The sequence below is a fragment of the Fringilla coelebs genome (genome assembly GCF_963513975.1).
Source record: "Fringilla coelebs genome assembly, chromosome: 11".
NCBI classification, from domain to species: Eukaryota; Metazoa; Chordata; class Aves; order Passeriformes; family Fringillidae; genus Fringilla; species Fringilla coelebs.
This window is the reverse complement of record NC_140037.1, coordinates 6,948,163-6,964,205: the sequence shown is the minus strand read 5'-3', so window position 1 is coordinate 6,964,205 and position 16,043 is coordinate 6,948,163. Positions and strand designations below refer to the sequence as shown.

The 16,043-nt window shown below is 39.7% G+C and overlaps 1 protein-coding gene across 3 annotated transcripts in view; it reads left to right on the top strand.

Moving 5' to 3' along the window:
- The window catches only part of ATRX (ATRX chromatin remodeler), a 68,720-nt gene that overhangs the window by 11,802 nt on the left and 40,875 nt on the right, over positions 1–16,043 (top strand). For 2 of the 3 annotated variants that reach the window (XM_084213264.1, XM_084213263.1), the window contains exons 3-9: positions 2,462–2,517; positions 3,350–3,402; positions 4,937–5,061; positions 6,283–6,402; positions 9,416–9,525; positions 11,565–11,632; positions 12,578–15,534. In XM_084213264.1, coding sequence (XP_084069390.1) covers positions 2,462–2,517; positions 3,350–3,402; positions 4,937–5,061; positions 6,283–6,402; positions 9,416–9,525; positions 11,565–11,632; positions 12,578–15,534 — 3,489 coding nt within the window. The remainder of the gene's footprint in view (positions 1–2,461; positions 2,518–3,349; positions 3,403–4,936; positions 5,062–6,282; positions 6,403–9,415; positions 9,526–11,564; positions 11,633–12,577; positions 15,535–16,043) is intronic. The other variant, XM_084213265.1, reaches the window with a different exon arrangement.

The window sequence follows — 16,043 nt, the reverse complement described above, 5'->3', positions numbered from 1 at the left end:
CAAAGTTTAACCAGTTTGATGACAGTGATTAAAAGTGAAATAATTTCATGTCAGTACTGAATAAAATCTGTTTCCAAATTTAACTGGTTAAATTTGTTTATTAGTTTCTCTTGGATTGGATACAGGTGCAGAACCTTTCAATCTGTACTGCTTAATGAGCTCAAAGTTGTGTTCATGTGGTGGAGTGCAGGAGAAGAGTGTGCTGGCTGTATTAGAGTTTATTTTCAGACTCTGTTGTCTTAAGTAATATCTTCCATGGGCTTTCTGGCGTGCAGTTTTTATCTTTTAATGTTTTGTTTAGAGAGAGAGAGTCTGCTGCCTGTGGCACTCACCTCCTCGTGTCAGCATCAAACAGAACTGTTAGCCCAGGAAAAAGAAACTGCTCTTGTGGTGCTTCAGCAGAACAGTAGAATAAACTGTGATGTAGATCCATCTCAAAGTGAAATTTTTCTGAGGAGCACACTGGGAAAAAGAATTCTCCCTTTATCCTCTGTAGTTAAAAATTAGCATTTGGTTCCTTGCCGTAAAACACAGCTTGTCTTTGAAATGGAGACACTTGCAAATTCATAGCAGACATATTTTAGTGTTGGTTTTGAGATCTAAAAGAACATATTAAAGTTGAAGAGTCAGGATTAAACACTTAAATATTAGGAAATGCCAGAATTTACTATGCAAATTTCCTTCCCTTCCCAATGTTCTGTGCATAACAAAAATGTCTTTAGCAACTGTGCTTGCTTTTATTTTTATTTTTTTTTTTAATCCAGAGGGTGCTCATTACGAGCAGAAGTTATGGATGTGACTGGGGCCAAATCAGATTTATTTAGTAAGAGATCTTGTTTTGTTCCAGCATTTGGAGCATGTGTGAACTGTTGGGCAGAGTGTTGTGAGGAGGGAGATGATGATGAAGGTGGGTTAGAGTGACCCAGGAAGGCTGGCTGTTAGAAATCAGTTGGCTATTAGCTGATATTACTTCATACCCTAAACTTTTGTGTCTGCCACACACAGAGGTCAGTTAAACCAGGAAGCAATATTTGCTTTATAGCCTTAATAATGTTCTTTATCCCCTCTGCACTGGAACTGGATGTCTCCCTCGTTTTTGCTGCGTGGCTGGCAGCAGCAGAGTCACAGAGAGCTCAGGAGAGCCAGCCTGCCTGCTCTTGTTCCAAGAGTGGAGCTGCAGTCCCAGGGGAAGCTGTGCTCCCTGACAGCCCTGGAGTGGCTGGGTAGGAGCAGCCAGGTCAGCACTGAGCTGGGAGGGGGTGGCTGCAGCACAGGAGCCCCTGCAGTGGGCACAGGGAGAAACTGGCACTGCAGCATGTTCAGCTGCTTTTGGAATAGCACATGTGCATCAGGCTGCCAGTCTGAGTGCAGAGTCTGCACTCACCGGGGCTGCCAGAGCCAGGGAGGCTCTGCCAAGCTCTCCAAGCTGGTATTTTCCATGGGTTTATCATTTGGGCAAAGTTGGTCAAGAGTAGAAGGTGGGCAGTATCTAGGCTCCAGCAGAAATGTCGCCCTCCTTCCACATCTCAGGTTCCTCCTTCACAATAGGGAATGTCTGTAATCTTCCAGAGAAGAAGTTGCAGGTACTTAAAAAGGCCATAAACATTGTCTGCTTCCATTTTGTGTTTCCTCCTTCACATGTGGAAATGGCTGGATGATTTTCCCTGCAATTTACTCAGTTCTGCAGAGGTCAAATATCCAGTATTGAATTCTGTAAGTGATTCAGTTTTTTCAAAGTATAGAAATAAATTGTTTGGTGTTCACCAAAACTGAAGTTTAAGGATAGAGAAGTTGCAGTGCTTGTAGTCTTCTGTTAAAAATCACAATCAATCCTGTTAAGTATCCTGTAATTATACTTCCTACTCACTAGCATCTGTTAAAATCCTACTGGTCCTAAACTTTTGGAGCAACTTCATACAAGAATCATTCAATCACTGAACTCCAAACTTTCCCTTCCATTTCCAAGACTGGTGGATTGCAGCAGGTGCCAATAGGTTGCAGGTCTTCAGGCTTTATATTCCACAATTCCCAAGCTTGAGAAATAGGAATTCTCATCAGAACTTGGATCAAATGGGATTTTTGTCTGTGGTTCCATGATCCCAGATTTAATACTTTGTTTCTTATCCCAAGATGTGTGAGAGAAAATACTTGTAGTAAATTCTCAGAGATCAGAAAAAACGCACTAACAATATTATTTCTGCATGCCAGTTGCACTTGCAGTGCTTCAGTATTTCTTCACCAACAGCAAGGCTCCCAGGGACTGAACTGAAAGGGATTTCTGAATTATTTCTGTAAAATTCATGCCACACAATGGAATGTCTTTTCTGTTGTGCACCAGTTTGTCTCTGGGAGTCTTATTTATCTCTGTCCAGGTGAAACATAAACAATACTGTGACGTGCAATGTGAAGAACTTCTGATGTTCCTTGCATTTCAATGGACTCCTTGAATTTCTCTCCATAGGTAAAAGTAGAGAACCTAAAGGAAGTCCAGCTTCAATGGAGAACAACAGGGACGAGGTAGGAATAAAAATGCTTTTGAATTCTAGTTGCATGTCTAGTGCACAGTGCCTGAGTTCAGTCTGTTGCTTTTGCAATAAATACTTCAATAATACTGTCAGAAGCACCCATTAATGTCATCCCCCTTCACCCTGTTACTCAGATAACAGTTGTTCTTTAGGCAAATGTGTTTCCTTTTTGAAAAAAAAATAAAAATGGGCACACTAGATCTATGCAAAACTGAGCAGAAATTTTTCATGTGGTGTCTCTTACTTCTGTCTGTTCTCCTATTGGAGACATTCTGGTCAACAAGATCTTAACATTGTAGAGAAATCACAAGTGCCAGTGTCGGGCTTTTGTTTGCCTTTACTGCTGTAAATTCAGGTATTTTCAACTGCCCAGCCCTAGTTGTGATCTGAGTGCAAAAACAATTGAAGAAATCAGTTTTGCTCTGAAAGCAGCCAGTGCTTTCTGGCATGTGACCACACACCAGGAGTCTGTTCTGCTGGCACTTTGTGGCTGCAGGCTGCTGCTGCTGCTGCTGAGTGCCAGAGCCCTCTGCAAGGGCATGTTGGACAAGGGATGGTTTCTTCACACAGCAAGAAGAGCATTCCCAAACCTGTGTGAGCTGCTGACTTCTGACCTGCAACTCCAGAGATTCAGCTGAACTGAACTGGCATGAATATAGAAATTGTCACTTGTAGTTACTGCTTTTCCTGCTGCTCTTTTAAAATTATTTTTTAATAAGGACACTGGGATTTCTGAGTTGTTTCAAGTTAATGCAAGAAACTGTTTTTTGACAGTTCCTTTGGATACAAATGTGTTGACTTGTACATTTTTTTCTTGTTTCTAGGGAAGTAGTTCTTCAGAAAGAACCAAATCCTTAGGATCATCCCGTTCCAAAAGGTTGGTTTGGAAAATAAAAACAAATAAATTAGTTTTTGGGTGTGGGAAGCTATAGAAAAGTGGGTGCACTGTGTCAAATATTTTTGGTAAAAATCCATGAAGTTATGGAGTGCTGGTAAAACAAATGCCTCATAGGACACATAAAATTCAAACCATTTCTCAGGATGCTAAAGCTTGATTATTATTTACAAAGACAAGATTATTCCATATCTTCAGGACAAAGGAGTTTATACAAGAGTTCCTTCAGTCTTGCTATTTGTACATGTAGGATTTTTCCCAAAATATAATTTGGGTCATACAGAAAAAAAGGTTTTATGTGGTTCAGTACTGGGAGAGTGCAGCATCAGACTGTGCTGTGCAGAAACTGCCATTTGCTGTATCCCTGCTTTTTCTTTTTCCTTATTTGATGTAAAAAGTATGGAGTGAATTGTTTACCAACTGCATGAACCCAAGGAAACAAATTATTTGTGTCCCAATTACGAGCAGACTTAGTCCAGTCGAACTCCTCCTCATCTGCTCTCAGCTGGTGCTAACTCAAATTCTGTCCTCTGAGATTTTTATTAAATCCCAGTGAGCAGTGCAGGGAGTTGAGCTCTCAACAGCTGCCTTAGTACTGTTCTTTAGAAGTCTGTATCTCTTTTCTCTCTCCTTTTTATCAAAGTTGCTTTATTTTACCATATCTGCTGGAATTAATATTCTTCAGTCTCCTTTTTATGTTTGTCTTGATGCCATATTTGCAAGTGTGATTTTATATTTGGCTTTAGTTTCTGTCTCATCTTTTGAATCCTTTATATACTGAACTCTTCATATTCTTCTTTAGTCCTGTGTTTTGATCCTATTTTATCACTAAAGGAATTTTCACCCATCCATTTACCATACTGTACCTTACATTGACAAAACCAGTATCCTGCAGTAGTTCATGCATTGCCTTCAGACTGCTGAAAAATTTGTTCCATATTTTGTAATTTTTTCTCTCCATCCTGACATAGTAAATTCATTCATTTTCATGGATTCAGTGTATATTGTTTGTGTGGAATCCTGTCAGCTGATCCTTTTGTTCAGTAGTCAGCCTTTTCATTTCTTTCTACATTTCCTTCATTTTCTTGCAAGCATCTCTTCTGCCAAGATGCTTTTTGTAATTTGCTAATATCTGTGTGATCTCTTTGTGCTGCCTGTTAAACCTAGAATGATGGATAACATTCATGAGCACACATTGACCTGTGTTTTATTTAGACTTCTTTCCTGGAATTGTGACTTCATACCTAGATTTTACAACAAAAAGATTTTATTAGTATTAGTATATACTTCTATTTCATACGGGAGGGGAGAAATCCTATTCCAAACCAGAAAATTTTCCTATAATTGTATAGTAATAACTTGGAGCATCCCAGCATCCCAGTTCTTTTAAAATTTAATTTAATTAATTTAAAAAACTTAGTTTTTTACAGCTCATATGGTGTTTTGCCTGCAAAGCTTACCTGAATTGCAGTTTGTAGTGTTTGTCAGAGCATGGGGTTTTTTTCTGTCTTTGCAGGAAGCCTACAGTTGTAACAAAATATGTTGGGTCAGATGATGAACAAATTGCAGATGAAACTGTAAATGAAGATATTTCAAATGAGAACTCAGAGAATGATGTAGATATGCAAAGCTTGCCTAAAGGTAGGTCATGTCTTTTTTGGTTTGGTGGTTTTTTGGTTTTTTTTGCTTCTGAATTCAGCGAATTATCCAAGATTATGATGCAGCATAAATAATTCACTAGAATGCACATGTATCAGTAAAATGCCCCTTGAAGGTCCTGTTGGTTTTCTGCCCACAAAATGAGGAACCTGAGCACTTTCAGTTCGGGACTCTCCAGATTTTAACCTGTGGGTGCACAAGGATGTGCTGCTGGCTTGATTTCATGTGCCTGCTGACATCTCTATAAAACCATCACAAAACAGGGGAAATGATTTATTCTGTTGTTTTGCAGGAGTCTCAAGCTCTGTCACGTGGAGGTTTTATTTTACTGTTCTGTCTTTGGGGTTATTAGCAATTAGATCAACAAAAGCAAAACTAACTCTGAGGGGAAAATGCCATTATTGGATCTATTTTTAAGCACATTTTTTAGAAACAGTTAATACTGTAGGCCTGCATCCCTCTATTCTTGGTTTCAGTGTGAGTTGGATTAATCTCCTCTATTTCTTATCTGTGAAAGTTACAGGAAAAATTGCTGCTGTTCACTGTGTGAGTAGCAGTATTGAGAGCAGTCACTCTAAAATAATTTTTTCAAAATATTAGATTATTTTCAGTGTCCTCCCAACAAAACTGGGCTCTTAAATAGGAAAGATGTGTTTTTTCCTTCACGTAATTTTGATGAGTAGTTTGTTTAAATGAAAACATCAGATTTTGAATATCGTTAAAGACAAAGCAGGTTTTATTCTATTGCTTTTTTGTGTATTTCATACTGAAATAAATGAAGATGAGGGAAACTGAATAGAAGGGGGCAAAGAGAGAAGAACATAGGGTTTTGAGGGGTTTAAGTGATGTCCTTTATTGGTAGCAAGTTCCTGTCCTGCCCCCCCCAGCAGTGTGACAGTCCTGTCATGCATGTGCCACAGCAGAGCACAAAGAGCAGAATTTGCTCCTCAGCCCATTCAGTCCTTGGCTTCTGTCCTACAGCCACAACACAGATGTAGTTTGAAATGTGTGGTGTTGGTTTTGGGTTTTTGGTTTTGTTTTCTGGTTTTTTTTTTTTTTTTCTGTGAACATCTGTGCATTCAAAACTATGTTGAGTTTTAGTCAAAAGATTGCACTTTTTTATTTGTTGGCTTTATTAATCAGAACTTTTGCACTTCACTTGAATGTGTAATGGTTTCCAATTTCTAAATAAAATTATTCTAGGTACAGTGGTTGTACAGCCTGAGCCAGTGCTGAATGAAGACAAAGATGATTTTAAAGGGCCTGAATTTAGAAGCAGAAATACCGTTAAAATGAAACCTGAAGCTCCCAAAAAGCGTGGAGGTAAATACAATTTAAAACATCTGTTGAAATGGGTTTAAATTGTTGCTTATGACCACATTTGGTACATCGAAAAATTGTCCATATTTCTGATAAATTATCCTAAAAATACCTCCACTCTTCTGGCTTTTTGTTCATTAAGGATTTTAGCGGATAGAAATTAGCCTCCATTGCTGCCCCTGCAATGCAGCAGTGAAAGCTAAGATTAGTTCCCATTAAACTCTTTATTTTCAATAGGTATAGGATGCTTCATTAGGTGCAGTTGCTTGGTTGCAATCAGGTGTTACAGGTATTCCTTTTTTAAAGGACTTGAACACCATTGATACAGGAACATTCACTGACTGACCAGGAAAGCAGCTAACATGTATGGGCAGATTATCCATCACTGAGCTAAGAAAAATCCTAAACCCTCAAACAATATGATGAGTTCTTCCTTTTGCTTTGAAATTGGGGGAATTTCCCTAACAGTGGGCCCTTCTAAGGATCACCTCTGAAAAGCCACTGTGTCAGCTGGTTTTCCATAGCTGCTGCTAAGTTAGGTAGATTACAATACTAACAGAAATTAATTTCTCTCTTTTTTTTCCCCCCAAAAGCAAAGGAGAGGAGGGAGGATTATGTATAACATAGCCAATTAGAAGGTAGATATTTTTGTTAACCCTGCTGCAATATCTTAGCTCACACACCTCCACCAGTATTCAGGGTATTCATACAAACAGCTCTTGCACACACTCTTCATCCTTCCCATTGTATCATTTGAGATCCTTGCTCTCCTTGAAAGTAATTTATGGATTGCTGTGGGTGAAGGGGAGTGAAATGACTGTGAAAATGTGCTTGTGCTTACACCTGGCCTCGTGTGGTGTCAGTGACTTTTGGAGCATTGATGTTTTCTCTAAATTACCAACCAACTTTGGGAGTCAGTTCTGTTTTATTCATGCAAGATGTCCTGGTCATATAAGAATGCTTTTTCCATTGGTGCTTCAAACAATTCTACATATGGTCCAGCAGAACTCTCAGGGGTACAGTGTTAAAAAAATAAGACACTTGTGCTTGAGCTTTGTGGCCTGTGTCTGTGTCCCCAGGACAATTTGTGTCACCTGCCTTTCCAGCTGTTTTAATCTCCATCCCTAGGGAATTTGCAGGCCATCCTTTGTGTGTCTGGACTGGTTACTCATGTACTATGCCTGACATACATATATATGAAATATTTGCATTTCTGGTAGGAACTATATGTCCTGTGTGTATTAGAAATAGAGGTAGAAGCAGAACTCTGGCCTTTCTAGCATGCAAATGCTCTTACCTAAGACTGTAAGAGGCATTGTGTCATTATTTTCAAGTTTTGTGTCTGCAGTGTGGTTGTGGTTGTATTTTTGCTAATAAACTACTTGGTTAAGAATATTCCTAACAGAATTTATCAGTATTAATCTCCAGTATTAATGAATTAGTGGTAGTTTAATTTCTTTGGATCATCGTCATTGGTAGTAGTATCATGGTTTACAAAGGTTTGCCTCATAAATTCTCTCTTTTCCTGGTGCCAGCTTGCAGGTTTGAGCAAGGAGGCTGTAGTGCATCCCCTTAGTTGTGGAAAAGAGGGAAGAGGGTCAGGGCTTGGCAGGGAATATCGTGTTCTCCCTGGGCTGGCTGGGTCCCTCAGTGATTCCTGCAGCAGTTTAAGGACTGTGGTGTGTGTCAGCCTTGCATTCTGTGCTGCAGAATGTGGGATTCTTTCCTGAGGAGTATGATGGGATGAATGAGTTCATCCATGGTCACAGCAGCGTTTGCAAGTGGGGTTTGAGCTGGTTTGGAGCTCCTGAGAGGGGCTTGCAGGTCCACAGGGTCTGCAGGATGTGTGGTCAGGAATGGCTGGAGGGTGCAAACACATCCTGTGTCCAGAATTTCACTGAGTCAGGATCAGCTGTTTCACTGCCCCCTGAGCCATCTGAGGTTGTGCTTCTGCAGCAGATTGCTGGGAGCTTGTACTGTGTCTTGAGAATGTTCCTTCAGTTCCTTAACATGCTGGTGTTGGAACTTGGTTCTGATTCTGGGGTAGTGATTATTTAATTAAAAAAAAAAAAAATACAGAGTCTGTACTCAGATTGCAGTCATTCAATTCAATTGTTTGAGTTAATTTCCTTATTAATTTAATCACTGAGCATGACAGCAAAGGACAAGTCACAGTTCAGTGATCTCTTACCAAACCTGTATCTGCTTGATCCAAATTGGCCTTTTGGAAGTGCAGAACTTTCACCAATGATTTTCCTTTTTCTGCTGTTGAAAACAAAAAAAAAATCTCCAAGTATTAATTAATGAGTCTGGCATGGAGTGAGCCTGGCAGGCCCAAGTTCATCCCTTCTGAAGTGGGGGGTTGGTATTAAAAACAAAGCTTTTTTGACCAAATGTAGATGCAGCAGCAGGGTGGTGCACACACCATGGGAGCAATCAGCAACATGGGGAGAACATGTGGATTACAGCAAAAGTGTAGTTTCAGAAAAACTCAATAACCACTACCAGGAAGGGAACAAAATGTGAGAAAAGGTTTTTCAGTCACTATTACAGAGATTACTTGCATTTTCTATGAGAGCTTTCTGTGTTTTTCTTTGAGAAGCTAAAACTGTTTGGGAAAGAAATGCCATAATACAAACATGAATTGCAGTGGCATTTGTTGAACTAAGATTAAAATGGGGAAGGTTGTCCAGAATATCAGAGCTGCTCTGAAAGAATTTTAGTGATGAGTCTAAATTAGGTGTGTTTTCATGAGGTGACCAGTTAACCCAACTTAAACCTCTCAAAGGGAAAGAATTGTGCCTTGAGACCAAGTGCAGCATAGAAATCAGGGGAAAATTCAGTCTTAAAATGGCAAATGGTTACAGAAAGATTTCTATGGTGCTGGGTGGTGCAGAAACAAAGGCCTATGAAAAACCTGACAGGCCAGAATATTGCAAAAAATGCAATAGGTATATACAGATTTCTTAAATGAGAATGAAAGTAATAATTGTGTTGTTTGTAATCCCCTCCATAGAAGAAGGACTCCATGGAATTGTGAGCTGTACAGCTTGTGGGCAGCAGGTGAACCATTTTCAAAAGGATTCAATCTATAGACACCCTACACTGAAAGTGCTTATTTGTAAGGTATGTGGTAAACAGTTCTGTTTGTTTTTGTTTCAAAATGTCATATTAGTTGGTTTGGGTGGGATTTTTGTGGGAGTGATTCTTGTTCATTAGTTGACAAAGATTTCAGTCATTAGCTGTTACAATTAAAGAGAATAAAAGGAGGGGAAAAAAGCAAATATACCTATGAGTTCATATTCCTTTTTTCTTCTATGCCAGTTAAACTGGTGGTGGTTTCTTTGTTATTTACTTGTACAGCTTTAAGGGTATAATGTTAGTGAATTTTTAATGTAAAACGATCTGTCTGAAATTTCTGCCTACTCATAATGTATTTTAAGAACAGATTCAAGTCTGCATTTCCTGGTAAAACATTCCATGTAAAACAGCACTGAAATAAGGAGCAGAAAAGCAGCTTCAAAGCCATCTCTATTTCTGCCAGCTTTTGGACTGTTTTAAGTTATGGCAGCTTTGTAATGCTGGTCTAGTCCATAATCTGAGTCTTCAGCTGTGTGGCTTCCTGGTGGCTCCACACAGGCCCTGAGTTGGCAGCAGAGGGAAGAGGTGGGACAGGGCAGGAAGGAAATGTCCCTGCCTCCTGCTGTGGGGACCTCTGTTAACTTTCAAAGAGCTGCAGAGATCTCTCTTGCATATTTCTGTAGTGGTGGAGATATTGTAGTTATAAGGTATTGCTGAAGATAGAGATACAGTTCTGTGTTATAATGTACATGGAGCATTTCCCTCCTCTTCCTCCTCCTCCTCTTCCTCCTCTCCAGTTCCTCATTAGTGTTACAGACTCAGCCATGCCTGTCTAGGCTGTTTCTTCTCTGCCTTCTGGCTTGTTTCTTATACAAAATGTGCTTTACAAAAATCAGCTCACAAGGTGACCCTTTCCCACCTCCATTGAGTCCCAGCTCGTGTTCCTAGCCTTGCACACCCATGTTCCTGCAGTGTGACCAGTGACCTGGGTCATTTTTGTAACCTGCTCAGCCTCTTGGGCTCAACAGCAGCTCTTGATTGGGAGCTCTGCTACCTGAATTACCTCAAGGGTAGTTCCCCTTGATTTTCTCTGGTTTTACTGAATTGAGCATGGCCTTATATGAATGTGAGAGGGAAGAATGGAAGCCCCTCGTCTCCAGCTCTTCCATTATTTCTGTGCCTAGTTCTGCCCTTACTTTTCTCCTACTTAGGTAAAAGTCCCAGACCTGAGAAACTGTTTCCCTTTGACTGTGAATGTTCCATCAAGTGTCTAAACATCAGATTTTACTGGGGTTTTATGTTGATTTTGGTTGTTTGGATAGTTTAGTTGAACAGATGTGCAAGTCTGTTCCAGATAATGGAGCATCATCATTGTCAATTCAGGTGATGAGGCCTCTTCTGCATTATGAATTGTATTAATGCCAGTTCAAAGTAGAGCTACAAGTCTGGGAGAGCATTCTTCAGTAACAGCTGGGAAAAAAATGACACCAAATCTTCAAAATTTGGTGTCAGCAATTCAGCAGCTGAAGCCATCAGTACTCCTGGCTGAGTCATTTGTATTTTTTTATTACCATTACCAAATTTTCAAATGATAATGCTTTGTTTGCACCTGGAAATGGAATTCTTGGATGTTAACATCATGATAAATGCTGAAGACTTTTTAATATAAAGCCTTATGGCATCACATGGTAACATAAGGAGCATCCAGCTGAAAATTGTAATTTATATGGGATTTATTGTGTCAGGGAAGATGTGGTGTTGATTTACCTAGGAAATAGATGGAAGAAACATTCAGACTAGAGGGAAGTATTCAACTGATGTTCTAAAATACACAAATATGCAGCCATTAACAAAAGCCTATTAAATTTTCAAACAAACCTTGAGCCATCTAAATAAGTCATGGTTTGGGACCATGGAAGATGTTTCTTAGATTAAAACAAATGTAAAAGACTTAGAATGCTGAAGACCTTGCAGCTGCTGCTTTTGCTGGCTTGCTTCTAATGTGTGCTGAAATCTAATGAACTGCTGAAGCCTAGTTGAGGAGATTTAATAAAGAATTCCTTGTCCTCTCTCTTTCTTTACAGACTTGCTACAAATATTACATGAGTGATGACATCAGTCGTGATTCAGATGGGATGGATGAACAGTGTAGGTAAGTGTGCAAAAACTGCACTGTGTGCAAAATGGGAAAGTGTGCAAAAACTGCAGTGTGTGCAAAATGGGAAAGTGTGCAAAAACTGCACTGTGTGCAAAATGGGAAAGTGTACAAAAACTGCAGTGTGTGCAAAATGGGAAAGTGTACAAAAACTGAACACCCACAGCTCTACTGATTTGGGGGTCTTTTTTCTTGCTGTTGTGACAGTATTGACAAGTAAACACAAGTACATAAGAGCTGAATCAACAATTGTTTGTCAGCAAGAAATACTGAACCTCAGGATTTTTTAAACTTTGTTTTAGTAATGAAAAGGAAAACATTTTTAAAGAAATCTAATAACAAACACTTGTAAGATATCACATTTCTAGTTAAATAACATGCTACCTTCCTAGCTCCTTAAAGACAGGGCTAGAATCTGACATTCTAAACTTTATGAGCCTGAGAAACTCAGTTCTCCAGATGCATCTCCCATTTTTGAAATATCAAAGAACTTCTCTGTCCTTATGTCAAATATCTAAATGTATAATTCAGTAAAAATTGTGCAGTCTGTAGTTTCTATGAGCTTATTGTCCTCCACTTTTCAGTTTTTGTGTACTGCAGTAGTAATATATGAGTTCAGACTAGAAAGACTGAAGCTCATTAATTTTGCTGTAAAATAAATCACAGTTTTTCAGAAGAAACTGGGAAAATAAGCTTTAATTAATTTTTTCTCAGAAATCATTGCTGAAATTCTGTTTAAAAATTACTGACCATTTCAGCTTTGTGAGCTGTTAATCTAAAACATGAATTTTCTGACTTTGCAATTCTCCAGTGAGCTTTTCAGTAACAGCTTCAAGTAATGGATATCTGTTCATCACCTAAATGTTTAAATAGGTGAACTTAATAATGTATCACCTTGCTGGTGTGGAGACAAATCTCTTACCTTTCTCAATCTCATTGCAGGTGGTGTGCTGAAGGTGGAAATTTGATTTGCTGTGACTTTTGCCATAACGCCTTCTGTAAAAAGTGCATTTTGCGCAACCTGGGCCGTAAGGAGCTCTCGACTATCCTGGATGAAAACAACCAGTGGCACTGCTATATTTGCCATCCAGAGCCTTTGTTGGACTTGGTCACTGCATGTGACAGTGTCTTTGAAAATTTAGAACAGTTACTTCAACAAAACAAAAAAAAGATGAAAGTTGAAAATGAAAAAAGTAAAATATATGACCACACAGTCAAGTTTTCTCCAAAGAAAAATAATGCAAATTGTAATGGGGAAGAAAAAAAATTAGATAATTCATATTCAGGTTCACTAACATATTCTTATAAAGCACTAATGGTGCCAAAAGACTTGCTTAAGAAAACAAAAAAACTGATTGAAACTACAACAAATCTGAATTCTAGCTTTGTAAGCTTTTTGAAAAATGCTGCAGAAAATGTAGAAATAAGCCCAACTGTGAAACTGTGCCAGCTGAAAGCTTTTAAATCTGTGCTGAATGACATGAAAAAAGCTCATCTGTCACTAGAAGAAGGCCTGAACCTGGAGATTCAAGCATTGAATGTTAAAATCAAAGATAAAAATACCAAAGAGAAAAAAACCGAGGTTAGACCAGAAAAAAATGAGGTGAAAAAAGATGAAGGAAAGGAACCCGTGTCATTAAAAGAGGATGACGCCACACAGACACAGAAAAAAGTCGTGTCGGAGCGGCCTGACAATGAGCCCATGGATCAAAGTGTTCCCTCAGTGGAACAGACAGATAACAAGGCAGCTCCTGGGGAAGAGAAAAAGTCTGGCAGAAATGAAGAACCACAGTATGAGCCCAACAGTACAGAGGCTTTAGACATGGATATTGTGTCCATCCCCTCATCCGTTCCTGAAGATATTTTTGAGACTCTGGAATCTGCTATGGAGATTCAGATGCCGTCAGATGAGCAGGACAGTGCAAACACAGCAGCAGATCATGAGGCTCCAAATTCAAATACAAAAGTGAACGCTCCTGTCAAAGATACCAAAGGTGGTACCAAGCTGAAATCGTCGGCTAAAGGAACAAAAGAACTGATTGTAAAATTGACTCCTGTTTCCCTTTCAGAGTCCACAGTTAAAGCTGATGATCAGGACAACAGCCTAGAAAAGGACAGTAGAGGTGCTGATGCATCTAAAGATGCTGATGCATCTGAAGTCGATGATGAATCTAAAGACGTTGATGGATCTCAACCAGGGGCAGCAAACTCTGATTGTGGAAAACAGAACCACAGTGCTGGTAGCGAGCCCTCCACGGAGAACGAGGCCGTGCCCGTGGAGGACTCGGATCTCCGGAGGTCGCCGCGTGTCAAGACCACCCCGCTGAGGCGCCCCACGGACATCAGCCCCCTGACACCCAACTCAGAAGAGGACAGCAATGACACGAGCAATGAAAAACAGAAGAGGAAAGCATCCAAGCAACCCAGGAGGAAAAATGATAAAAGAAATACTTCTGACAGCGCTGCTGATGGTCCCAGTCCTAACAAAGTTTCCAAATCCAAAAAGCCATATGACTTAGATCACAGCTCAGACTCTGATGAGGTGCCAGCTGTCCTTAAAGAAGCGGGGATGATGAGTCGCAGCTCCTCAGACAGTGAGAGCAACAGTGAAGCTCCAGCAAAGAATCAAAAGACTTCAGATTTTCAAAAGAGTCAACCAGTAAAGGATGAAAATGGGAAACGAAAAAGGAAGAGTTCCAGTTCCGGTTCAGATTTAGATGCTAAAAGAGGCAAATCAGCTAAGAATGCTGCTGCTGCTAAAAAGAAACGACAAAACTACTCTGATTCTTCCAACTATGATTCTGAGTTGGAAAAAGAGATACAAATGTTGAGTAAAATTGAGGCTGCAAAGAAATCGAAGAAAAATTTCTCAAGAAAAGATGATAGTTATGATTCCTCTGAAGAAGAGCAGAGGAAAAAAGTAAGCAGTAAGAGGAAGGTAAATCTGAAGAAGAAGAGAGGTAAAACTTCTGATGAAGATGATGATGGTGAGAAGTCTTCTCCAGAGAAGGAAGTTAGTCACTCTCCTAAAGACAAAAAAACGGGTAAGAGGTCAGCTGCTAAGGACAAGCTAAGCAGAGACTCAAAAGAAAAATCTACAAAGGGGAAATGTGATGAGTCATCTGATGCTGAGAAATCTTCACTGGAAAAAGAGGAGAGTCCTGAAGTTAAGAAGAAGAAGGATTTGAAAAAGAAAAAGGCACAAGAGGATTCTTCTTCTGAGAGTACTGAGAAATCGGCAAAGAAAGAGCACAAGTTGGAGTCTTCAAAAGACAGACTCAAGAACAAAAAAGGATCAGAAAGCAAAGCAAAGAAATCTGAAAAATTAAAAAAGAAAGGTTTCAAGAAAGAACAAGACAATTCCTCTTCTGATCTTGAGAAGTCATCTCCAGAGAAAGGAAGTAGCAATTCTTCTGAAAATGACAAAATTAAAAAGGAACCTGTGTTTACAGAAAAGAGAAAATTGAGAGAGAGAGTAGCTAAAAGAATACACATTGATTTATCCTCTGATACTGAGAAATCTCCCCAAAAAGAGGAGAGTTCTGATGATGATGCCGTGCAGCGTAAAAAACGAACTGAAACGAAAGAAAAGAGGAAAATAAGCCACAAAAAGAAGATTTCCAAGAAGGAGCAGAATGACTCATCCTCTTCTGATGAGGAGTCTTATGAAGACACTAAGAAAAAGGTTAAAAGAGGATCAGTAAAAGAAAGTAAAAAGAGCAGCTTAAAAAAGAAAGTGGCAAAAAAGAAGGTGGTTGTCACTTCCTCTTCCCAGTCCGAAAAGGAGGAAAACGATGATCAGAATTCCACAGGCGACGGAAGCAGCGACGAGCAGAAGATCAGGCCCGTGACCGAAAGCTTGATGCTGTCTGCTGATGCAGGATTTTGTCAGTCATCAGGTGTGCCAAAGTTGTTCATTTGGGTGACATTTAATAATCTAGAAGCAAAAAACCCTCATCAGTTGGTAATTGTACATTTAAGTGTTTGCAGCCTGGCGGGTTTTCTGATATGGGTTTGGAAGCACCTGTTGTAAAGTTCCCTTCCAGCCAAGCTATCCTGTGGCTGGGAGATTCTACAATTTCAGTTTATGCAGCTTGTGCCTTGAGGGAAAAAATGATGTCACTGTAAATGGAGGTGCTTTGGAAACTCCAGGCAATATTTACAACAGGTACTGCCTTGCAGTCCAGCTTTCCAAAGCCTGGCCCTTGCCTCACCTGCCCAGGGACAACATAGCAGAAGCTGGTTGGAAGGAGTAGATTATATGAACTCACATTAATCACCTCCTGTCTGTGCACTGGAGGTGATGCTGGAGACCTGTGCCATTGTAATAAACATTTAAAAATCAAGTGAAGGATTTTTATGCCTCACATGAGCCATGTAGGCTTAGAACAGCTACTTAGAAATCTGC